General features: G+C 40.1%; 6 protein-coding genes and 4 pseudogenes across 9 annotated transcripts; 3 read left to right on the top strand and 7 right to left on the bottom strand.

Moving 5' to 3' along the window:
• On the bottom strand, window positions 32-633 carry LOC104783331 (calvin cycle protein CP12-1, chloroplastic-like). Its single transcript, XM_010508475.2, has one exon. It carries the CDS (start codon window positions 565-567, stop codon window positions 190-192), a length of 378 nt encoding a protein of 125 aa, XP_010506777.1. The 5' UTR covers window positions 568-633; the 3' UTR covers window positions 32-189.
• LOC104783326 (probable glutamyl endopeptidase, chloroplastic) lies at window positions 911-5269 on the top strand. The gene is made up of 11 exons (XM_010508473.2): window positions 911-1280; window positions 1473-2454; window positions 2548-2676; window positions 2770-3069; window positions 3170-3628; window positions 3760-3825; window positions 4019-4079; window positions 4172-4321; window positions 4416-4553; window positions 4652-4944; window positions 5049-5269. Coding segments are annotated over exons 1-11 (2880 nt in total). The 5' UTR covers window positions 911-979; the 3' UTR covers window positions 5050-5269.
• Window positions 5243-6348, bottom strand: LOC104783327 (probable cytochrome c oxidase subunit 5C-1). The gene is made up of 2 exons (XM_019245129.1): window positions 6241-6348; window positions 5243-5678 (listed from the first exon to the last, which is right to left on the bottom strand). The coding sequence occupies exon 2, from the start codon at window positions 5652-5654 to the stop codon at window positions 5460-5462; it is 195 nt and encodes a 64-aa protein (XP_019100674.1). The 5' UTR covers window positions 5655-5678; window positions 6241-6348; the 3' UTR covers window positions 5243-5459.
• Window positions 6991-8290, top strand: LOC104783328 (annotated as a pseudogene).
• Window positions 8548-10149, bottom strand: LOC104783330 (annotated as a pseudogene).
• On the bottom strand, window positions 10477-14195 carry LOC104783325 (INO80 complex subunit B-like). Of its 2 annotated transcripts, XM_010508472.2 has the most exons (8): window positions 13711-14195; window positions 13471-13510; window positions 12708-13323; window positions 11845-12349; window positions 11656-11756; window positions 11471-11560; window positions 11252-11376; window positions 10477-10944 (listed from the first exon to the last, which is right to left on the bottom strand). In XM_010508472.2, the coding sequence occupies exons 3-8, from the start codon at window positions 13233-13235 to the stop codon at window positions 10803-10805; spliced, it is 1491 nt and encodes a 496-aa protein (XP_010506774.1). In that variant the 5' UTR covers window positions 13236-13323; window positions 13471-13510; window positions 13711-14195; the 3' UTR covers window positions 10477-10802. The 2 variants fall into 2 exon arrangements, with proteins under 2 accessions (XP_010506774.1, XP_010506772.1); XM_010508470.2 differs by lacking the exon at window positions 13471-13510 and having other exon boundaries at window positions 13711-14194.
• Window positions 14616-15588, bottom strand: LOC104783324 (annotated as a pseudogene).
• Window positions 15946-19590, top strand: LOC104793724 (DEAD-box ATP-dependent RNA helicase 24). 3 transcript variants are annotated; one of them, XM_010508466.1, is made up of 6 exons: window positions 15946-16698; window positions 16788-17171; window positions 17775-18619; window positions 18765-18804; window positions 18983-19352; window positions 19435-19590. In XM_010508466.1, the coding sequence occupies exons 1-6, from the start codon at window positions 16092-16094 to the stop codon at window positions 19484-19486; spliced, it is 2298 nt and encodes a 765-aa protein (XP_010506768.1). In that variant the 5' UTR covers window positions 15946-16091; the 3' UTR covers window positions 19487-19590. The 3 variants fall into 3 exon arrangements, with proteins under 3 accessions (XP_010506768.1, XP_010506771.1, XP_010506769.1); XM_010508469.1 differs by having other exon boundaries at window positions 16788-17268; window positions 17872-18619; XM_010508467.1 differs by having other exon boundaries at window positions 16788-17710; window positions 18314-18619.
• Window positions 19632-21481, bottom strand: LOC104783322 (peptidyl-prolyl cis-trans isomerase CYP21-3, mitochondrial). Its single transcript, XM_010508465.2, has 7 exons — window positions 21358-21481; window positions 20883-21082; window positions 20702-20741; window positions 20504-20554; window positions 20329-20414; window positions 20097-20225; window positions 19632-19977 (listed from the first exon to the last, which is right to left on the bottom strand). Exons 2-7 carry the CDS (start codon window positions 21032-21034, stop codon window positions 19740-19742), a joined length of 696 nt encoding a protein of 231 aa, XP_010506767.1. The 5' UTR covers window positions 21035-21082; window positions 21358-21481; the 3' UTR covers window positions 19632-19739.
• Window positions 22159-22718, bottom strand: part of LOC104783321 — a 2073-nt pseudogene continuing 1513 nt past the window's right edge.

Here is a 22718-nt window from a genome sequence, read left to right as displayed (position 1 = left end):
AAAAAAAAAAAAAAAAAAAAAAAAAGAAACGTAAGAGAAATATACTCCTGGTATGTATTGTAATTGTACTATCCATATTCTGATATTTCATTATCACATTACAATCATCAACCAAACCAAAAACACCAACAAGGGACAACAACAACATGAACAACAAAAACATCGAGATCTGACCATACCTAAACGTTATTAATTATCATAAGTACGGCACTCATCAGTCTCAGGATTGTCAGAGCAGTACTCTTCCAAAGGATCCGAGACACCAGCTTTCTTCTTGTCCCTAGCATGACTCGCCGCCGCACTCAGCTCCTCCACCTCGTCCCACGCCGCCACACACTCTCCGCTCACCGGATCATCAGCGCATGTCTCCTTGGCTTCTTGTATACTCTTCTCCACCTTGTCCGATATCCCTCCTTCCGATGTCGCCTTAACCACAACCACCATCCTGTTCATCGAACCCAACTTCCACGGGTAATTCAACCGTACCGGAGCTGATACACGAACCGCCGGTACAACGACCACTCGTGGAGTCGCCACGCTTAGACCAGATGCAGCTATGGTTGTCATCGTTGGATGGAGTAGAGATTTTTTTTTTTCAATGTAAAGAGATGAATGAAAGATAAATATACTATACACTCTCTCTCTATCTATCGGTTCACGTTACTAAACAAGACTCTGTGATCACAATCCTCTTATCTTCTAAGAACCATTCATTTTCTGCCACGTGTCTTTAATTTTTTTTTGCAAAAAGTATTCCACCCCCGGATGGCAGACTTATAATGGGCCATATAGTAGAAAAAAAGAAGCACTATTTGGGCCATCGCGAAGGCCCATATAAACAGCCGATATTTTCATGGTTGATGATAAAATTCGTGACGTTCGTTATTCGTATTGTTGAGTGAACCGTCGAATAAGGGAATATTACTATCATCGCACTTTAAAAAACGTATTAAAAAAAAAAAAAAAAAAAGAATTAGTTATGATGCGCTTTCACAAAGCTTGTCATCGTTTCTCTCTTTCTCCTCTCTGCCATTTATCTCCGCCGTCTCCGTCGCCGTCTGCTTCTCTCCTTCTACCTCCGAAGCTTTCCGGATTCTCGACTCTCCGTGCGCGACGTTGCGTGAGAGCTCACCGATTCTCCGGAAACCCGTTCACCATTTCCATGTCTTCACGTTCTGCTTCTACTAGGCTTCGTTGCCTCGCATCTGTCTGTCCTGAAGACGGTGGTGGCAGCTCTAATGGCTCCGTTTCATCCTCTGCTACGGCAACTGAAGATGATGGTAACTTGTCCCCGATTTTACTACCTAGGACTCAATTTTGTAGGATTTTGGAATTGTAACTTGGATTTGAATATTTCTGAGTGTATAGTTAGTGTTGTTGCTCGTCACTGAAATCGAAATCAAATCTCCAGAGAAATCGCTTTTGATTGCTTTTTTTTGTTTGTTTGCTTGTGTTTGAACTACTGTATGTAGAATTGGCTTTAGGCACTGGGTATCGTCTTCCTCCGTCTGAGATCAGAGATATTGTAGATGCCCCACCAGTCCCGGCATTATCATTTTCACCACAAAGGGATAAGATATTGTTTCTCAAGCGGAGAGCATTGCCCCCGCTGGCAGATCTAGCTAGACCAGAGGAGAAGCTTGCAGGTGTTCGAATCGATGGATACTGCAACACCAGAAGCAGAATGTCATTCTACACTGGTTTAGGAATCCATCAGTTATTGCCTGATGGTACGTTGAGTCCAGAGAAAGAGATCACTGGCATTCCAGATGGCGGTAAGATTAACTTTGTCACATGGTCTAATGACGGTAAGCATCTCGCTTTCAGCATCCGGGTCGATGAGAACGGAAACAGTAGTAAGCCAGTTGTATGGGTAGCTGATATTGAGACTGGAGTTGCTAGCCCATTGTTTAAGTCGCAAGATATTCATCTCAATGCGATTTTTGAGAGTTTTGTTTGGATTGATAATTCCACTTTGCTGGTGAGCACAATCCCTTCATCTCGTGGTGACCCACCAAAGAAACCTTTGGTCCCATCTGGTCCCAAAACTCTGTCAAACGAGAAGAAGAATGTTGTCCAAGTTAGAACATTCCAAGATTTGCTCAAGGATGAGTATGACGCTGATTTATTCGACTACTATGCCACATCACAACTGGTATTGACTTCTCTGGATGGTACAGTGAAGGAAGTAGGGGAACCTGCAGTGTATACATCGTTAGACCCTTCCACAGACCATAAGTACTTGTTAGTATCATCACTTCATAGGCCATATTCCTTCATTGTACCTTGTGGTAGATTTCCAAAGAAGGTGGAAGTCTGGACATCTGATGGTAGATTTGTAAGACAGCTATGTGACTTGCCCCTAGCTGAAGATATCCCCATTGCCTCCAATAGTGTGCGGAAAGGAATGCGTTCAATAAACTGGCGAGCAGACAAGCCTTCAACCCTCTACTGGTAAATATTTAAGATTCAAAGTGATTCACATGTAGAACACGTTTCAAAATGGGATCTGAAATTGACTAATTTACAACTCTCTGAGATATGTAGGGCAGAAACACAAGATGGAGGTGATGCCAAAGTGGAAGTTTCACCGCGTGATATAGTTTATATGCAGTCTGCGGAACCACTGGCAGGAGAAGAACCAGAAGTGTTACACAAGCTCGATCTTCGTTATGGGTAAACTGACTATTAACGCCATCTTATCAATAAACTGACTAACTTCATCAAAGCATTCTATGTCCTAACATGTATCCGATTTCAATTCTACAGAGGGATTTCCTGGTGCGATGATACATTAGCTCTGGTTTATGAATCATGGTATAAAACACGACGGACAAGGACATGGGTTATCTCTCCTGGATCTAGCGATGTCAGTCCACGCATCTTGTTTGATAGATCATCGGAAGATGTGTATTCAGACCCTGGCTCAACCATGCTGAGGAGAACTGCTGCTGGAACATATGTGATAGCAAAGATAAAGAAGGAAAATGATGAAGGCACTTATGTCTTACTGAACGGAAGTGGGGCTACACCACAAGGAAATGTACCCTTCCTTGACTTGTTTGACATGTAAGCCCTAGCAGACAATGACTTCTTATTTCTTGCTTCTCGTGTTTTTATTGCCTTCATGCAGTAACAAACTGGGAATGTTCTGTACAATATTATCTAGAAATACAGGCAACAAAGAACGAATCTGGGAGAGTGACAAGGAAAAGTATTTCGAGACAGTTGTTGCCTTGATGTCTGACCAGAAAGAAGGGGACTTAAGAATGGAGGAGCTGAAAGTCCTGACATCAAAGGAGTCTAAAACTGAAAACACCCAATATTCTCTCCAACTTTGGCCTGATAGGAAAGTGCAGCAGATTACAAACTTTCCTCATCCGTATCCGCAGTTGGCTTCATTACAGAAAGAGATGATCAGGTACCAACGAAAAGACGGAGTTCAACTTACTGCAACACTATACCTACCACAAGGCTATGATCCATCAAAAGACGGTCCTCTTCCTTGTCTGTTTTGGTCTTATCCTGGTGAATTCAAGAGCAAAGATGCTGCTAGTCAAGTCCGTGGCTCTCCAAATGAATTTGCAGGCATTGGTTCAACTTCGGCCCTTCTTTGGCTTGCTAGAAGGTATTTAACATTTTCCAATTCTATGCTTGGTTAGCATTGATACTGTTTCTTGCTGTTTCATTGTCCTGGAGTCTATTTCATCGAGCTTGTTGTGTTAGCTAATACTATCGGGATTCTTCTGCACTGTGCAGGTTTGCTATATTATCTGGCCCTACCATACCTATAATTGGTGAAGGTGATGAAGAGGCTAATGACAGGTACGGTGATATCTACTTTCAAAAAGCTGGTAGCTAAAACATAGCAACCTGTGTCATTTTCATGGTAAAGGTTTGCTGTAAGCATAAAAACTTATTACATGGGAGCCAGTGACAACAAACCACTCAAGTTTTAGATGTGAGATGTGCTTGAGATTGACAGTTTCTAATGTGAACTACTAAACAACATTCTCAGCTACGTAGAGCAATTGGTTGCAAGTGCCGAGGCTGCTGTAGAGGAAGTCGTCAGGCGTGGAGTAAGCATTGCTTGATCTTAATTCCATCTTCTCGCTACTGTATAAAACCACAACAGTTTTGAAACTTACTGTTTTGTCCTTCTTTTTCCAAGGTGGCTCATCCAAGCAAAATTGCTGTTGGGGGACACTCCTATGGAGCGTTTATGACAGCAAATCTTCTTGCTCATGCTCCTCATCTTTTCTCCTGCGGAATAGCTCGATCTGGCGCTTACAACAGAACACTCACGCCCTTTGGTTTCCAGGTGACATGGCCAATTGTCTTCGTCTCATTGTCTGCATTGGGATAATTATTGACTTATCTGTGGTTAACCTTTAACTATGCCTGTAAATTTTCAGAACGAGGACCGAACTCTGTGGGAAGCTACTAATGTCTATGTAGAGATGAGCCCATTCATGTCTGCTAATAAAATCAAGAAGCCAATCTTGCTCATTCATGGCGAAGAAGACAATAACCCAGGAACTCTAACAATGCAGGTTATGAGTTGAATAGAAATCACCCGAAAATATTAGATTCCAACCCACACCAATTTTCTCTCTCTAACTAGTTTCCTTTCTCATACATTGTGTAACAGTCAGACCGATTCTTCAATGCACTAAAAGGTCACGGTGCTCTTTGCCGTCTTGTTGTTCTTCCTCACGAGAGCCACGGGTACTCAGCACGGGAAAGCATTATGCACGTACTCTGGGAAACCGACCGTTGGCTTCAAAAATACTGCGTTCCAAACACAGCAGATGCGGATACAAGTCCTGACCAGTCGAAAGAAGGCTCGGATACTGCAGACAAAGTAGCGGCAGGCACAGGTGGTGGTAATCCCGAGTTTGGTGAGCACGAAGATCACTACAAGCTCAGGAGATCACTTCTCTGGTAAACTGTCTCACCAATCCCGAAAGAAAAACAAACTGCAAGATTTTCTCACATTCGATTAAGCTGATTCAGGTTTTTCGAATTGTTGGTTATGATTTTTACAGAGTTCCAAAGGTGCTTTTATTTGGCTACATACAGCATTCGGATGCACTTGCAGAAGCAGAGAACAACAAAGAAATTGGCAGAAGCAACACAAACTATTTTTTTCAGAGAACATTGTTATTCAAAATAATAATATGAAAAAAGAAGTTTTTGATACATGTATACACTCTCTGTCAAGTGCAATACTTCCATCTAATAAGTTTCAACAATATTATTCACCTTTTGTAATAATCTCAAACAGCAAAACAAAACAAGAGAAGAGATTACGTCTGAGTCAACATCACATTTGAATTTGTTTATAACTGACTTTTCTCAGATGTATTTCTTAAGAAACCCCAACAAAAAAAAAAAAATCCAAAAAAAAACAGAAATCAAAAATCATCAGGAACCAGTTAAGGAGCGTGGCTGTATTACTACTCTTGGGCAGCAATGACACTGATCTCACCTCTCTCAAGCAAGTCATAGAAAGCTCTGGTTTTCCTCTGTTCGTTCCAATGGTGCATCTTCCAGAGACCACCAGCAGCTAAACCGAGTGCCATACCGATAATTAACTCCTTGACAACACTAGGACCCTTCAATGTCGCATGCGCAACCTTGTGTCCCGCCATTATCTTTTCTTTCTTTCTCTCAACCTACCAAAATGTTACAAAGCATAACAGCAAAGATCAAAAAACATGCATGAATCAGTAGTAATGTAACTTTCACTAAACAAAAGTTAGAAATGTAGTTTAACTAGCAATTCATAAAAGACTAAAAATTTGGTTCTTACTTTTCTTTTAATCAAAACCCGTGTTTATTTTCCTCAGTGGACATATAAAACCTATGCATTAGATATGAACTACATATTAAACCAACTGTCAAAAGGGGCAGTTGGTGATTTGTTTGATCGGGGAGAGATGAAAAAACTTGGATTTAATATCAATGACAAAAATTAGCAATCTTCTCCAGCCTAAACGATCAAATTACATACATCCTTCAAACGATTTTTAAAATTTTCAAATCTTCCCTGGAATTACTGAATATGTATGATGAACTTTTTTAAAAAAAGGGAATCTGGATTCCGATCACTTAGATCGACGCAATAAAGAAGAGGAATCGATTCGAAATCAGTCAAAAATATTCAATAAGAAGACGAATCTAGAAGAAAAAAGAAAGAGAGGGAGAGAGATAGATGAATGAATTTGGGGATTTTACCAAGTCGAAGTGTGGGGGAGGTAGACGAACGAACGACGACCGTAAAACCAACGAATGTAAGGAAGAAGCCGAGGATTCTCAGGTGCTTAGAGGAGGAAACACACTGATTGATAAAAAAAAAAAGTTTTATAAATTCAGTTTGATGGATCCTGATCCTGATCCAGCCTATTCATTGGGCTAACATCTGATCACGGCCCATCAATTTTTTCTTTTCTTTTCTAAATTAGAGTTTTTTTTTTCTCCATTTCCCCAACTTGTCAATCTTTGCATCATCATCATATTCAAAACACCTAAATGCCGATAAAAGAAAGTTACGAATTTACTACTAATCCATGAATTCTCTAACATATACATGTATTAATTTCAAAAATTATAGTATATTTTGACAGGCATAAGATTTAAAAAAGAGTTAAAAAAAAAAAAAAAAAAAACGGAATTATGATTAATACTACAGTCTATAACAGTACGTGTATAGAAGAAATTAGAAACGTGTGTCGGTGTGTGATATTTTCGGAAGTTAAAAAAAAAAAAAAGTGTGTGAAGTGAATTGGCACCCACCAAACCAAATGATCCATCTTTTCAGCTTTAACCCAAAATTGGTGAAAAATTATAAGCTTCAACCGAAACTTGCAACAAAAAAAAAAAAAAAAAGAGTACAGCATTAAGTAGGAAACAACAACACTTTAATCCTTATAAAAATACATATATATATATATATATTATTATTTTTTTCCCATAATAAGGGTTAAGGTGGTCCTCGCCGCACCCAAATTATTTCTCTCTCTTTTCAAAAAAACATATGTCGCCGTCGTGCTGCTGCGGCAAGCGCTCCGTCGCTCTCTTCTTCCTCTTCATTTCCGCCGTCCCCATAGCTTACCTCGTTTCCTTAAAGCGAGCCGTTCCTTCGACGCACGTCATCTCTTACCACAGCTCCGGCTTCCTCCGCGAGTGCGCTAAATGGGAAAACGTTGGTCGTAGGTTCCTCGTTTCCTACATGGACGGAGGCGGCGGAATCGGCGAGCTCGTCGTTCCTTCTAATTCTGATTCCGACGACGTTCTCGAGGAACTCACTTTGGTCAAAGACCTTGACCTCGCCGGCAACTCTTCCAACGGATTCTCGTTATCGAGCGCCACAGAAACCGTCTCCTCCTCGCTGTCGCCGATTTGCTCGGAAATCGTTTCAGCGCTTTAGTTGCCTACGATTTGTCCACGTGGCGTCGTATCTTCCTCGCAGTCCTTAGCAGCCACCACAGTAAGTAATTAAGCTCTCTCTCTCTCTCTCTCTTTGGGTTTCTCCTCCGCCGACGACGATTCTTAACCATCCAATGAATAGATTAGATTAGATTCAGTCTGATAGTTTTGTTTCCTAAAATTGGAGCAATGTAATGTAGGCAAAGAGATATCATACGCAGACGATGTAGCTGTTGTTGATGCACAAGGCAATGCCCTATGTCACTGATGCTAAAGGAGGTAAAATATGGAAAACTTGATCTCAATGGTAAGCTTGTGTCCATTATTAGAAGCCCTCTCTTCGTTCCACCTGCCTCCTCCTGGTCCTGGTACAACAACTTTGTCTCTCTTAACGGCATTGTTTATCACCCTGACGGCTTCCTTATCGTCATCCACACTTTCTCCGGTTCTTTGTTCAAAATCGATGTTACCAATTCTGCTGATGGATAGCATGAGTCAAGTCACTGTCATTGACGTTTCTGGTGGCTCTTTGAGGTTTGGAGATGATGGCCTTGAGCTCTTGTCCCCTTCCAAGATTGTTGTTGTAGGCCCCATCTTTTTTTACTACTATAAACGTTTTTTAATAAGTCTACCCATGACTTCAATCAATCTATGTAGAGACTTCAAGTATTTTGTGTGTGTGTGTGTGTGTTGTGTTTTCATTTCAGGTAGCCCGTCTTCGAAACTTGTAGAGAGTTCAGACGGGTGGCGCACGGCTTCTGTCACAGGTTGGTTCAGCAGCGGTATGGTTCATCGGTTAGTCTCGTCCGCTACTGTGAAGGAAGGAAGAGTTTATCTAAACCACATTGTTGGGTTTGGCTCTAAGAAGAGACACATACTTGTCGAAGCTGTGTTTTAGACTCTCTCTGTTTTCTTTTTTTTTTTTTTCTTGAATTTTTCTTGCTTATGATCATATGGACTAAAATCTGATTCTTTAATCATCCAATTTCTTTTAATCTGCTAGTATTAATCATTCATTATCGTACGTCTAACAACGATTTGTTGAAGCCTTTGGAACTTGAAACTCATTAGAAGACTACAAGAAAATTATATACGCATTAGAAGACTACAAGAAAATTATGAATTTGGTATATAGATTAGTTGGAATCCTCAATTTTTGGTAGAGATCTTTTAACGCATATATAGACTATATATAGTACGTTTAATACAAAATTTGCATAATAAAACTTTCAAAATAATAATGTGTTACTTACACTTTATTGTCACCTTCATCATCATCAATAACAACAACATTGGAAGCAGTAGGACTTGCACGGGGATTTCTTCTTCTACCTTGTTCGAAAAGCAAAACCATCCCAAACCACAAAGACCCTTTAACGATCCTAACCATACCAATCGTCACAACCATATAATATAACCACCAGTTCACAAAATCCAACGTTCCTACATCAAAACTAACGTTAACGTTACCATCGATGGGCAATAACAACAACAACAATGCTCTTTTAGCCTCTGCCACACCAACCAAAGCCTCTACTTNCTGAGATCAGAGATATTGTAGATGCCCCACCAGTCCCGGCATTATCATTTTCACCACAAAGGGATAAGATATTGTTTCTCAAGCGGAGAGCATTGCCCCCGCTGGCAGATCTAGCTAGACCAGAGGAGAAGCTTGCAGGTGTTCGAATCGATGGATACTGCAACACCAGAAGCAGAATGTCATTCTACACTGGTTTAGGAATCCATCAGTTATTGCCTGATGGTACGTTGAGTCCAGAGAAAGAGATCACTGGCATTCCAGATGGCGGTAAGATTAACTTTGTCACATGGTCTAATGACGGTAAGCATCTCGCTTTCAGCATCCGGGTCGATGAGAACGGAAACAGTAGTAAGCCAGTTGTATGGGTAGCTGATATTGAGACTGGAGTTGCTAGCCCATTGTTTAAGTCANCGAAGCTTCCACCACCACAACGTCCCACAGCTAACGGCCAAAGCCACCCTCTCCACCAACGTCTCTTCTCTCCGTTGACCGTCTTCCCCTCCTAACAACGTGTTATCCACCACAGGTCTCACGATCACTCGGCACCACAGAAGCATCACCTCGTGAAGACCAAAGAAAAACACAAGCCTGCTCAAGAAATTGCGTTCGCTTCCGATGATTAAACCGTTGGAGATCGTTGTTTGGAGTCCTAAACCGACGGAGACTTGAACAAGGAAGAGTGTCACCCACGCGATGCTGACGTGTGGATAAAAAGCAATCGAACGTTTGGGGTCTGCAGCTGTGATCTTGGTGGTTAGGCCAAGAACTAGAGTGTAAACGCTTATTGATGAAACGGCGACGTATACGATCGCCGGATTCGCGCCAATGAAGAGAGAATAGAAGAAAGATGATTCTGTATGCGGCTGAGATTTGATCAAGGAGAAGAGGAAGGAAGCAGAAGAGAGACGGCTAAGGAGAAGGAAAGAGAGAGGAAGGAGAAGGCTGAGGAGAGTTGTTGTCACTAGCCGGAAAGGCTTAACCACCAGCTGCTCCGCCTCTCTCCGCCACTTCCCTCCGCCGGCGATATTGGTCATCTTAATTATAAAGTGGAAGAATTGTCGAGAAGTTAAAAGAAACATGAAGCAGTTTTTGTGTTATAAATATATGTTTTTTTTGTTTTTGTTTTTGAGGGCATTGAAGGTTTATGTTTGAAGGAAAGATGAAGGAGTGGGTGCCATGTCCATAGTTTCAAGTTAGGTTTGATGAAAAAGAATCATTCATGTCAACATATTAATTAAATACATTATCGACGGAATTATTAGTATTAAACACACGCATAATAAGGTTACTTGATTATTAAAACATTATACAAAGCGTGATGACAAATCATTGCCTTTATTCTTTCCAAGTAATATAAGTTTCTTTCTTTTGTCTGCACAATTGTCAACTAAAAAGAAACAAAATTACAAAAGTTATGGAGGAATGAGGATGATAATTTTTTTTAAAAAATCAGAAGTAGAGAGACTTAAACACAACAGCTCAGAGAAACGACGACGTACTTGTAATCCATGATGCCTTCACTTGCTTTCAATAATTGAGCATTTCGTATCATGATGTCTTTTAAAAAAAACAAATCGTATTTTATCTCTATTTAAAACGGAGATAGCCGTTGGAGATTTGTATATGTGAACGGCTATGATGTGATGGTTTGGTAAAGCCAATGGACGGCCACGATCTCGTCACAAAGGAAAAAAAAATCTAGTCCCAAATGATGATCAGAGAAGTCTGAAAGCAAAGTTAAAAAAAAAAACTAAACAATTAGTCTTCTGTAGTATATAATCAGGAAGCTAAGCACTTCTCCTTTCGATCAAAAAAATTTCAATCAATATATCTAAGCCGGGGCAATCTGCTGTTGTTCCTGAACCGCCTTGTAGCATTTGAGGCTGCATAGAGGAAGTTTAGTCTTCGAATCGCGATACTTGTAAGGATTGGTGCATGATGGACCTGCGCAATTTTCCCGCGGAGGAGGATACCTGCAGATTCCCAAAAAAAAGTGCACTTGCCTTTATTTTCTTTGATGAAATGTAGAATAATAGCAACAGACCCAACGAACCTTTGTAAATCGAATTCTAATATAGAGCACTACTCCTTAGTCATTCATACCCATCACATTTGAAGCAGTTCCTACCATCTATTTTATACTCCTCACTAACAAGATGATGTAGCTAACATGTGTAGTTTTTCACATCAATCAGCTACGAGATTAAGGGACATCAAATCATGAATTGGTCTGGTTCCAAACAGACTCTGCGAAAAAAAAAAAAAGAGAGAGTAGCATACCCTGATGGTTTGGGTTCGAACAGGCTAGGCACTTTGTCAATTGGAAATGAAACAGTGGTTCCATTAGGACCCATTATTGTTCTGATGTAACAAGTTGAGGCTTTCTCCTCTTGTGCAGCCTTCTCCTGCAGAACACATGTTGACTCTTATTTTCCGTTTTACTAAGAAAGAATGTGTTAGCAAAAGAGATGGTTTATCATGTGCTAATATCCCAATTACCTGAGCCAACTCATCGAGTCGTTTCTTGATTTTGTCTCCACGCTTCTTCCTGCTCGAATCTTGACCTAGAATTTTTTTAATGGCCTCTGCCTGTGAAAACAAAAACCAAAAGATCATACTCTCGTCATCTGCCAATTCATTAATGTACATAACACAATAGAGAAAGAAAAGAGAAAAACACCAACCTCAGACTCTCTTGCAGCCTTCTCAATCTGAACTTTTCGCCTTTGAGCAGCTTCTGCCTTCTTCAATTGCTGCTCCATTTCTGAAAGAGTCTCCTTTTTCCCTATTTGTCAACATACGTTGCCACCATACATTATAACCCTGTATTGCTAAAGATTTATGTGGAAGTAGCAAAAAGATTAAAACCTTACTTCTCGATGTAGGAGGTAATCCATCTGAAAAATCAATCGCGCTTGATTTGCCAGAAGCAAGGGCTCGCTGACGACTAGTCAAAGTTGATTCCCTCTTACTGTCATTATTACCAATCTCTTTTTCATCAGACACCGCTTCAAGTTCCTCCGCACAATCCATGTCTTCGGACGCCTGTTCAGACACAGTTTTCTTCTTGCCCGAATTTTCCCCATTTGTAATCCCAGATGGCTTCAATTGCTTCCTTCCTGATCCTGACTCAGTATCGTCGTTACACACAGAAACTCTCTTATATTTCAGCTTTTCCAAATACCTGATCTCGTCATCATTGTCATCATCGCTATCAAAAACTCGTTTTTTTGGTGCTCGTTTGCTCTTGCGAACCGAGCCTGTTGGCTCCCCTTGTTTTCTCTTCCCCGTCATAGATCCGTCTATCTCAGCATCCCAAGTAACTCCCTCAAGATCAGCCTTCTTATCTAGAGGGGAATCACAATCTTCAGAACTTTCCTGCAATTAAATAAAATTTAATGTAAAAAGATATTAAAGTTTGCATAATCTAAACTGTCGAGAAAAACCCACCACAGGAAATTAAGACACAAATAAATCCACTAAAGTAAAATGCTTCAGAAAACATTTTCAGATTGCTGTCCATAAACATCAAACACTTGCTAGTTTGAGATCAAGCGGCGGATAAGAGACTAATTTAACCCGACCCCGAGGAGATTATGGGCCGCAAGGCCCGAAAAGAGCGTAGCATTAACCGGAAAAGATATACTCAATGCAATAATAGGTTGATAGAAAGTACTATTTGATGGGAGACAATTCAACAAGTTGAGAGCTTTGTCAAGATATCCAAACGATTCACCTGCAAATCATGGTTAAGCCGAGTAGTAGTATCATCATTGAGTGGTTTTGAAGACTTTCTAGATGAAGAACCATTAGCATGAACCAGCCGACTCACACCACCGATCTTAAGCTTCATTCTCTTAGTTTCTCGCTCTAACCCACCCGAATCAGTTCCCTTTCCATTGATCGCATCTTTACCTTCTTCATCTTCCCGGCTAGCGTTTTTCCAGCTTGCAGGAGCGAGTAGACCTTCAGTCGAACGTTTGTTTCTGTTGATGATCTCTCTTCGCCGAGAATCATTGTTTCCTCTTTCAGAAACAGCTATAGATTCAGCACGTGATATACAATGGCTAAGACTAAACTCTTTCCTTCTAGGGTTGGTATCAAAAGCCGGTATATCATCACTAGAGATGTTGCTGAAATGATCTGAAGGTGTCAAAAGATTTGATCCCTCGGGACGAGGACGACGACAAGTCAAGCTACGTTTCTTCCTCACAGTATTATTATTCCTCATACCATCACAATAAGCACCACCATTGTCTTCCATTGTAGATCATTTGTAAGCATATAAAAAAAACTCTTATCGCTGTGCAAGATTAACTGATGAATAGAGAAACCCCAAAGCTCCAACAATACTGAGAAGCAAGCACAAGAAGACGTAGAATCATCAGATCCAATTAAAGCAAACAGAAATTGAAATTAAAACGAGTGTATCATCAGAATTCCAGATCAAATCAGAACCGAGTAATCAATTGAAAATTACAAACAAGAACTAAACTTTCCTAAAGGAGGAGGCCACGATCTCTCTCGTCGGATCCAGAACTAGCGACGAATTGAAACCAACACACAAAAACGATCAAAACGAAAAGCCACAATGAAGTATCAGAGCAATAAACACGGAATCATACAAGCTTTCAAAAAAGAAAAAGCAATACTTTGATCTATCAACACGAAAAAAAAAATNAAAAAAAAAAAAAAAAAAAAAAAAAAAAAAGAGAGAAGCCACGAAGAGAATAGAATACCTTGAAGATTGCTAAGGAGAGACGAATTGGGAGAGTAGAGAAGAGGATGATGATGATGAAAGTAAGAAGAAACCAGAAAAGAGGGAAAAATCGAGAATTGAAGCAAGGGAGAATTAGGGTTAGGGGAAGAATTGGGAATAAGAAGAATTAAGAAAGCGTGAAGAGAAGACAAGTAGAAGTAGTAAAGAGGAGGAGGAGGAGGAGGTGAGAGACTAATTATCTCTTCCTTCACCATTTTTTTTTTTGCTATTTCAACACCAAACCCACACACACACACACTCGCATACAAAAAATAGAAATACCAAAAAAAACAAAAAAAAACAAAAAAAACAAATCTCAAAGAGAGTGAACTCGTTTTCCCTTTAGATTCGGTGAATCGACTCAGAGAGTGAACTCGTTTTCCCTTCTTTTTTTTTCTACTCTCTCTCATCTCTCTCGTTTGTTTCCTTTTTCTTCTGCTGCGTTGATTTTTTTCTGCTTTGTTTTTTAGACCTGCCGGTGCGGCGCATGTTAAGATGATATGCACTTCCGTCTGTTTATGTTAGCCCTTTCTGTCACGTCATATAAAGACACGTGCTTTTTTTTTTTTTTTTTAATTTTACTTCTCGCGTGAAAAATCACACTATACGTCTTTAACTATATGAAATAGTAAACTTGTGACTATTATCAATATCATAGTGGGACAATGATATTTGCTACTATAATTTTAAAAAAGAAATTGAATAAAAACATTTTATTAAGAAATTCTAAAGATTGCTACTATAATTTTAAAACAAACAATCAATTTTGAATGTTGATTATATAATTTACTTGAAACTTGCTGATTAACTGGTTAAATGAGTAAAAGTTTGGAATGTACCTAATTTTGGTTTTCCAGGTAAAATTTGTAAACAAAAAAAATCTTATAGTACTAAAAAGACGAGTAATCATAAAGTAAAATTGTATACAAACGTCTAATCAAAAAATTTGAACATTCAAAAACTTCGGAGACCACATAATAAGATCTAACGGTTCTGAACCTTTTGAGACATGGCCAAAACGTTGCTACAAAGCTTCTTCATGAGCTCATCTAGAGACGCCGTCGGCGAATCAACACCCGGAACATCCACGAATATATCAGAGCAAGTTGACACATCGGAGATCGCCGCGCTCAAAACTGAATCCAATCTCCACCGTCCATCGCCGTCCTCGCGTCTTCAAGACTCGAGACCAACGACTCGTAATTCTCGACGCAAACACTCATCGCCTCTTTCACCGTCATCGGCGTTTTGCTATCTTCCATCACACGCTTGGCGTATTCGAGAGTCGCGTTCGCTTTTTTGAACAGAGACTCGGCTTCCATTCGCATCACATCCTTGGCCTCGAACCCTCTGCTTCCTCCTCCTCCTCCTCCTCCTCCTCCTTCGCCATCTCGTTTCTGTAGATCCGGGAGAATCGCGGCGATGCATTCGTTGTTGTAGTCTGTGTTCTTGCAGAGATCTTTCGCCGTCGTGTCTATCTTCATGGACGAGAAATCGAAATTGTTTATGTGCTCGAATTTAGGAGCAAGATCTGCTATGTTTGTTACGGAGTCGAAGTCGATGTCGATGTCTTCTTGGGATGGTCCGGGTGCGGGTGTCTCCGTCGTGGAAGTTGAAGATCCGGAGCTTACGTCATCTGAGGTGGGGGCTGGTGCGGAGGCTGGGACGGCTGAGATTGATGATACAGGCGGTTGGAGAAGCGAAGCCTCAGGTGAGGAAGCGGGGACTTGGGATGTATCATCCTTTACTGAACGACCGATGCCTTGGACGTTGGATACGCCGCCGGAGAATGTATAATAGAAAACAGTAACTCCGATGAGAATTATTGCTTTGTAAGGCTCCATTATTATTTTTTGTAAAATTAGTTGGTGATGGTTGGGAATTTAAAAAGGTTTAACTATATATAAATTGACTGGTTTTAAAGGTGCCAAATTTTTGGAAATGCTAAATTACATGAGAGGTTTCAAAAGGTACTCTCAAAAACCCAAATTTAAAACCCTGTTATAGATTCATAATAATATAACCAAAAAAAACCCTTTAAAAGGAGACAAGTTAAAAAAATGTTGCAAAGAAAAATCATTAAACACTAATCTGCTACTAATTGGGTGATAGTACAAAAATAGTGCTTAACAAAGGCCCAGTATAGGCCCAAGTGTATAGACATTAACAAGTCGGTAAACCCGGGAAATAATTATTTTACTCGTCTCTCCTTCCTCTCTAATTTTACATTACCACCGGAAAAAAAAAAACACACACACACACACACGAAACCTAAATTCGTCGTAACGAAGCTTAGCAACAGTTGAGAGAGCTTTGCTCAACAAAGCTATAGCTGAGAGAAGAGTAATTCAAAGGTGAAATATGTCTAATCGGAAGTTTGGAATTGAAAAATTCGGCATAAATCGGCAAACTACCTACAGTTTCGAGCGATCTGAAGCACCGCAACGTCTCTACGCCCCTCCGTCGTCTCGCGGCGGAGACAACTCCGAAGATGCCGATCTAGATAACATTGATTACATAGAAAACGAAGAAGCTGACGAAGACGTCGAAGAAGGCGGCGGTTCTGCGGCGGCTAACGGTGGCGATGATGATGAGATCGATCCGTTAGATGCTTTTATGGAGGGAATTCACCAGGAGATGAAAGCTGCTCCTCCTCCTAAGCCAAAGGAGAAGCTGGAGAGGTACAAGGACGACGAGGATGACGATCATATTGAGAGTTTCCTCAAGGCGAAGAAGGATTTAGGCCTTACACTTGCCGCAGACGCGCTTAACGCTGGTTATAACTCTGACGAGGAGGTGTATGCTGCAGCCAAGGCCGTGGATGCTGGGATGCTGGAGTATGATTCCGATGATAACCCCATTGTCGTGGATAAAAGGAAGATTGAGCCGATTCCAGCTCTGGATCATAGCTCCATTGATTACGAACCGATTAATAAGGACTTCTACGAGGAGGCGGAATCTATATCGGGTAAGTCTCTCTATTCGTTAAAGTTACTTGCTTTCTTATAGGTCTTGGTGTTGGATCCAAATTTTGATTAAAGTTTTCTTTATCCACAGGAATGAGTGAACAAGAAACTTCAGATTACCGTCAGCGGTTGGGGATCCGTGTGTCGGGTTTTGATGTTCATCGGCCAGTTAAGACCTTTGAGGATTGTGGATTTTCCTCACAGATTATGAGTGCTATCAAAAAGCAAGCTTATGTAAAGCCTACAACAATCCAATGTCAGGCTTTACCCATTGTGCTATCTGGTCGAGATGTTATTGGCATAGCCAAAACTGGTTCAGGAAAGACCGCAGCATTTGTTCTTCCCATGATTGTGCATATTATGGATCAGCCCGAACTTCAGAAAGACGAAGGTCCTATTGGTGTCATATGTGCTCCAACTAGAGAACTGGCTCATCAGATATTCTTGGAAGCTAAGAAATTTTCAAAAGCATATGGTCTACGGGTCTCTGCGGTTTACGGTGGAATGTCTAAACATGAGCAGTTTAAGGAACTCAAGGCAGGATGCGAGATTGTTGTTGCTACTCCGGGAAGGTTGATAGACATGCTGAAGATGAAGGCTTTGACAATGATGAGAGCCTCTTATTTGGTTCTTGATGAGGCAGATCGGATGTTTGACCTCGGTTTTGAGCCGCAAGTAAGGTCTATCGTTGGCCAGATTCGTCCTGATCGCCAGACTTTACTGTTTTCAGCCACTATGCCTTGGAAAGTTGAAAAATTAGCTAGGGAAATCCTCTCAGATCCTATTAGAGTCACAATTGGTGAAGTGGGGATGGCCAATGAAGATATTACGCAAGTTGTCAATGTAATAACTTCTGATGCTGACAAGCTTCCCTGGCTACTTGAGAAGCTCCCTGGAATGATTGATGACGGTGACGTATTAGTGTTCGCTTCTAAAAAGGCCACTGTTGATGAGATCGAAGCTCAGCTTACTCTAAATTCTTTTAAAGTTGCTGCTCTTCACGGTGATAAAGACCAGGCATCGCGAATGGAAACTTTGNAGATATTCTTGGAAGCTAAGAAATTTTCAAAAGCATATGGTCTACGGGTTTCTGCTGTGTACGGTGGAATGTCTAAGCTTGAGCAGTTTAAGGAACTCAAGGCAGGATGCGAGATTGTTGTTGCTACTCCGGGAAGGTTGATAGACATGCTGAAGATGAAGGCTTTGACAATGATGAGAGCCTCTTATTTGGTTCTTGATGAGGCAGATCGGATGTTTGACCTCGGTTTTGAGCCGCAAGTAAGGTCTATCGTTGGCCAGATTCGTCCTGATCGCCAGACTTTACTGTTTTCAGCCACTATGCCTTGGAAAGTTGAAAAATTAGCTAGGGAAATCCTCTCAGATCCTATTAGAGTCACAATTGGTGAAGTGGGGATGGCCAATGAAGATATTACGCAAGTTGTCAATGTAATAACTTCTGATGCTGACAAGCTTCCCTGGCTACTTGAGAAGCTCCCTGGAATGATTGATGACGGTGACGTATTAGTGTTCGCTTCTAAAAAGGCCACTGTTGATGAGATCGAAGCTCAGCTTACTCTAAATTCTTTTAAAGTTGCTGCTCTTCACGGTGATAAAGACCAGGCATCGCGAATGGAAACTTTGCAGAAGTTCAAATCTGGAATCTACCATGTGCTGATTGCCACTGATGTTGCTGCCCGAGGTCTAGACATTAAGTCACTCAAGACCGTGGTTAATTATGACATTGCAAAAGATATGGACATGCATGTACATCGTATTGGTAGAACAGGCCGTGCTGGTGATAAAGATGGGGTTGCCTATACACTTGTTACGCAGAGAGAAGCTAGATTTGCGGGTGAATTGGTAAACAGTTTGGTTGCTGCTGGTCAGAATGTACCTCCAGAACTCATGGATCTCGCTATGAAGGTAATAACAGTTTCCCTTTGTTGACAACGTTTTATAAAAATTATTTCTTGCATCCTCTATGATTGTTCATCCTACTAGCTTCATTTCGTTTTTGCGTAGATTAAGATATGTTTTTGAGTTAATTTTTATCTTTGTAAATTAATAGGATGGACGATTCAAATCCAAGCGTGAAGGGAGAAAAGGAGGTATGCGTTCTGTAGCTTTACTTGTATTGTAGCACTATTAGTATTATTAAGAGAAACTTTGCACTGGTAGATGAATCCAAAAAGGAAAAGTTTAATGTTTCTCTGCATAGATCTTCTTGTGAAGTGAGTGAAACTATCCAAAACCTGTGCTTGATCTCTGAAATCTCTTCTGATGTAGGTGGGAAGAAAGGACGAGGTGGTAGAGGAGGAGGTGGAAACAGAGGGGTACGTGGTGTTGATTTTGGTCTTGGTATTGGATTTAGCTCGGAACCAAGTGGGGCGCCATCTTTTAAAGCTGCGTCGAGTAGAAGCGGGGTGATCAATTCCGTGAGAACTGGAGTAATGGCCCAATTCAAGAATAGCTTTGTTGCCGCAACGACATCCAACCCACAAAACCAAGGTTATCCAAACAAGAGACCATCCCTAATGGGGTTTGTCTCAGGTGGTACCATTGGTGGGGACATGGGTAGAACTCAGAGTCAACCTCCCCCAGTCGCACCTACTCATAACGCCTCATTACATAACTCCAGCCAGGAGCATTCACAGAGGTTCGATTCTTTTTAGTTTCACTATTTTGCAAGTTGTGACATAGTAATAGTATTATTGACCTGTTTTCTCTTACTGTTGCAGTTCGGAGAATCGGCCTAGAGAGAGGAAGAGAAGATCTGGTTGGGATAATTGAGTGCGCCACGTTTTGCATGATAGTTTGATGAAGTGGTTTACGCAAATGTGTAACGAATGTTGTATAATTTGTTTTTAAAATATTGTTGTTTATCCTTTTCGTAAGTTTTCAAGTGTTCAGATTTAATTCTTTCTAGGTGAAAAAATGATGCAAAATAGATATGATAATAAAAAGGTTCAATTACCAAAAAAAAGAAAGAAAAAAGAATCACACTTGAGTTTCATACAAGAGATGAGAGAGGCAAAGCTTTTTATTACATGTCTTGAAGCAAAGTGACGGACATGATCTCAATTGGTGACTTTGGTTGATACTGTTCATCAGTCTCAACCTCCTCGATGTCCTGAACGACGTCTTGTCCCTTAGCAACACGACCAAAGACTGTCAATTTCTCGTTCAGATCTGTGATCTGAGCAGATACAATGAAGAAGTCGAATCCTCCTTGCTCGTTTTTAGCTTTAGGAGTTCCCACCATGAATTCTTCTTGTTTCAAACTTCGATAAAAAAAAAAAAAAACACAGAGAGAAAGAATCCATCATCCATCATTAGCCTGGGGAAAAAGTAAATCTAAGCTTTTTGTCATATCTTTTCCTAACGAGATATGAAAACCAACCTGGTATCAAGGTTCTTCCTTTCGAGTGCCCAATCCTTGACAGCATCGAACTCACCAGAGGCACCCGCTTGAATCACAGAATTCTTTACAACTCGACTGAATAAGAAACCTTTGAAATAGCCATCTTGACTGCGCAGACCAATGACAAACAAACAAAGTTTATGCTAAGAATTAAGTTTTAAAAAAAAAAAGGCAAAATATGATGTGGAACTGAAGGAGTTTTTAAGCTTACCATAATTTCATGAATTGGTCAACAACAGTGGGAGCAGTAGCCTTGAACAGTTCAATGGTCACTGAACCTTTGCCAGTATCCAAAGTCTAGCGATCAAACAAAAGAAAAGAAAATATCAGAAATTGTCGTAAGCAAATACGAAACTGAAGAAAAACATAAGGGATATAAAACTCACAGCAAACCGGGGAAGATGGGAATTCTTAATACTCCCAGGGAAGGCTGCATCCTATAAACAGGACAATCATTCATAACTATTTGTCACGGTCATGGAAACAAAACAAACCAAGCAGGGGAAGCTAAATCACAGTAGTAATAAGCTATATATATATATAGAGAGAGAGAGAGAGAGAGAAAGAGAGAGAGAGAGGCATACCTCAAGAACTGATCTACCATTGTGCGATGGGATCTCAGATCTGAAATTGGAAAAAAGTAATTCCTCAGTAAAATTTGACACCAAGAAACTAACACCAAGTATATGTTTCTAGACTAGTCCAAGCAAGCGTATGGGAATTAAAGAAAGAATCAAATCTTAAGAGCAGGGCAGTATTGAGAACCTAAGAGTCCAACGTCTGTAAGCAGAGAAGAGAACGAAGACAAGCAGAAGCAGAGCCAAGGTGTAAATGACGATGTTGGTTATGCTTATCCGAGAAGGTCCTTTTTTCTTCTTGCTTTGCTGCAATAAGGCTTGAGGTTTGATCTTCGCCATTAGCTACTTTCACAAAAAAACTTCAGATCCCCCAACAAAATAAAAACTCTGAAGAAGAAGAAGAAGAAGAAGAAGAAGACGAATCAAAAAAAACCAATTAGAATTCGGCATATCAAGAGCGGTTAGCTTCTTCAGGATAACTCAAATCTACAAAGAATTCGAGATCGAGAATTATATGTATAAATATTTCCTTAAATCTAAGTTACGATTTGACAAGATTCGAGAGAAAGAAACAACACAGATCAATCAATCCATAATTCGAAATCTCTGGAAACAAAGTCGAAATCTGAAAACAGAAAGAGAGCAAAACTCAGATTATAAACCTCTCCTTGGTCTTCTTCTTCTTCTTCTTCCAATTCTTGCAAGTGTGAGTCTCTCTGTGTTGTTGTTTCCGCAAAGTCGAGTGATGATTTGTTTGGGTCTAATTAATCTATTTTTGTGCCCTTTAAACTTTAAAGGGAAGAGAAGAAGAAGATGACTGACGACATAACTCTCTCGCTCACACAGAGGCACTCACTTAAGAGAGAGTTTCTATTATTATTACTGTACCAACAATTTACTACTTTACTACTAGTAACTCACTCGTTCTAATATGACTAACAACAAAGGAACTTAAATTTTCCCGAATTTTTGGATTTTTATGTAAATCACCAAAATTGAATTGAAATGGATTCCCATTTTACCAGTGGATCAGGTTAAAATAGGTTTTCTATTTACCAAATTAATCAAATTTTCGATTATTTTTTCTTTCTTTCAAATTCTAAAGCAACAGTTGAGTTCACAAACCAGTTTTTTTTACTGTCCACGAGATCTTCTAACCAAAAACAACATATATATATATATATATATATCTCCTTCTTTCTCCGTTGACCGTTGCTCATCTCTTAGTCTCCCTAAACAACAGCTACTCTAAACAAGAGAGACACAGTAATGGCTAAAACCTTTTTTAGTAAACCACAGCCACTCTAGACAAGAGAGACACAGTGATGAACAAAGGGAAACACCATTGAACACTAGAGAGTCCTTTTAATTTGAACACCAAAATCTTTTGAAATAACTTACGACTAATGATAATTCTAAAAACATTTTAGGATATATAGATAGATTTTTCACCCAATAAATAATCAAAAAAACTGAAATCGAAGATGAAGTAGCCGGCCCGCTAAGAACTCCAATTGAGTAAAGAAACCGAGATGATGCTGAAATCCTAGGCATAGCTTCTAACTCCTTTTGCCACGCTTTGAGATCGCATTTTGCTATGAAGGACATCTCCACTGTCTTTAAACATTTTGAGTTAGCGAGAATGTATTTCATTAGTTGTTTCTCATCTTCTTTTCCTTCATAGTATCACCACTGAACAATCTCTAGATGAGACGATAAGCATTGGGGAATAGTACTCGGCTGGTTCCACGAACATTGGGGACACCCCTGATACACACCATTACAATATTTTAACTTTTTAATTTACATTTTATTAAAAATTCATCAAAACTAGATGTTAATTAAGGGATGATGGCATGGCCACTTACCGTGGTGTAGAGAGTAAGAGTTTTCAGTTTAGGAGAGTTGTGAAGCAAAAACATAACTGGTTCAACCAATATACTGTTAATGCATTAACGACTAAATCTGTGAGCCTAGGGAACTTAATGTTTTTACAACACCCACACGCAACCTGCAATAAAAC

Source organism: Camelina sativa, chromosome 4, assembly GCF_000633955.1.
Source record: "Camelina sativa cultivar DH55 chromosome 4, Cs, whole genome shotgun sequence".
NCBI lineage: Eukaryota > Viridiplantae > Streptophyta > Magnoliopsida > Brassicales > Brassicaceae > Camelina > Camelina sativa.
This window is presented reverse-complemented; position numbering and strand designations above follow the sequence as displayed.

What these genes read in the sequence shown, in the direction of transcription:
- LOC104783331 (XM_010508475.2), bottom strand. Translation starts at nt 567, where the DNA reads ATGACAACCATAGCTGCATCTGGTCTAAGCGTGGCGACTCCACGAGTG.
- LOC104783326 (XM_010508473.2), top strand. Translation starts at nt 980, where the DNA reads ATGATGCGCTTTCACAAAGCTTGTCATCGTTTCTCTCTTTCTCCTCTC. An exon ending in TACGGCAACTGAAGATGATG is followed by an intron (nt 1,281 to 1,472) that starts GTAACTTGTCCC and finishes TACTGTATGTAG; the next exon opens with AATTGGCTTTAGGCACTGGG. An exon ending in AGGAAGTCGTCAGGCGTGGA is followed by an intron (nt 4,080 to 4,171) that starts GTAAGCATTGCT and finishes TCTTTTTCCAAG; the next exon opens with GTGGCTCATCCAAGCAAAAT.
- LOC104783327 (XM_019245129.1), bottom strand. Translation starts at nt 5,654, where the DNA reads ATGGCGGGACACAAGGTTGCGCATGCGACATTGAAGGGTCCTAGTGTT.
- LOC104783325 (XM_010508472.2), bottom strand. Translation starts at nt 13,235, where the DNA reads ATGGAAGACAATGGTGGTGCTTATTGTGATGGTATGAGGAATAATAAT. An exon ending in AGGCTGCAAGAGAGTCTGAG is followed by an intron (nt 11,561 to 11,655) that starts GTTGGTGTTTTT and finishes TTGTTTTCACAG; the next exon opens with GCAGAGGCCATTAAAAAAAT. An exon ending in TTCGAACCCAAACCATCAGG is followed by an intron (nt 10,945 to 11,251) that starts GTATGCTACTCT and finishes GGGAATCTGCAG; the next exon opens with GTATCCTCCTCCGCGGGAAA.
- LOC104793724 (XM_010508466.1), top strand. Translation starts at nt 16,092, where the DNA reads ATGTCTAATCGGAAGTTTGGAATTGAAAAATTCGGCATAAATCGGCAA. An exon ending in GGAGGCGGAATCTATATCGG is followed by an intron (nt 16,699 to 16,787) that starts GTAAGTCTCTCT and finishes CTTTATCCACAG; the next exon opens with GAATGAGTGAACAAGAAACT. An exon ending in GCGTGAAGGGAGAAAAGGAG is followed by an intron (nt 18,805 to 18,982) that starts GTATGCGTTCTG and finishes CTTCTGATGTAG; the next exon opens with GTGGGAAGAAAGGACGAGGT.
- LOC104783322 (XM_010508465.2), bottom strand. Translation starts at nt 21,034, where the DNA reads ATGGCGAAGATCAAACCTCAAGCCTTATTGCAGCAAAGCAAGAAGAAA. An exon ending in TACAGACGTTGGACTCTTAG is followed by an intron (nt 20,742 to 20,882) that starts GTTCTCAATACT and finishes TTCCAATTTCAG; the next exon opens with ATCTGAGATCCCATCGCACA. An exon ending in AGGAAGAACCTTGATACCAG is followed by an intron (nt 19,978 to 20,096) that starts GTTGGTTTTCAT and finishes TTTTTATCGAAG; the next exon opens with TTTGAAACAAGAAGAATTCA.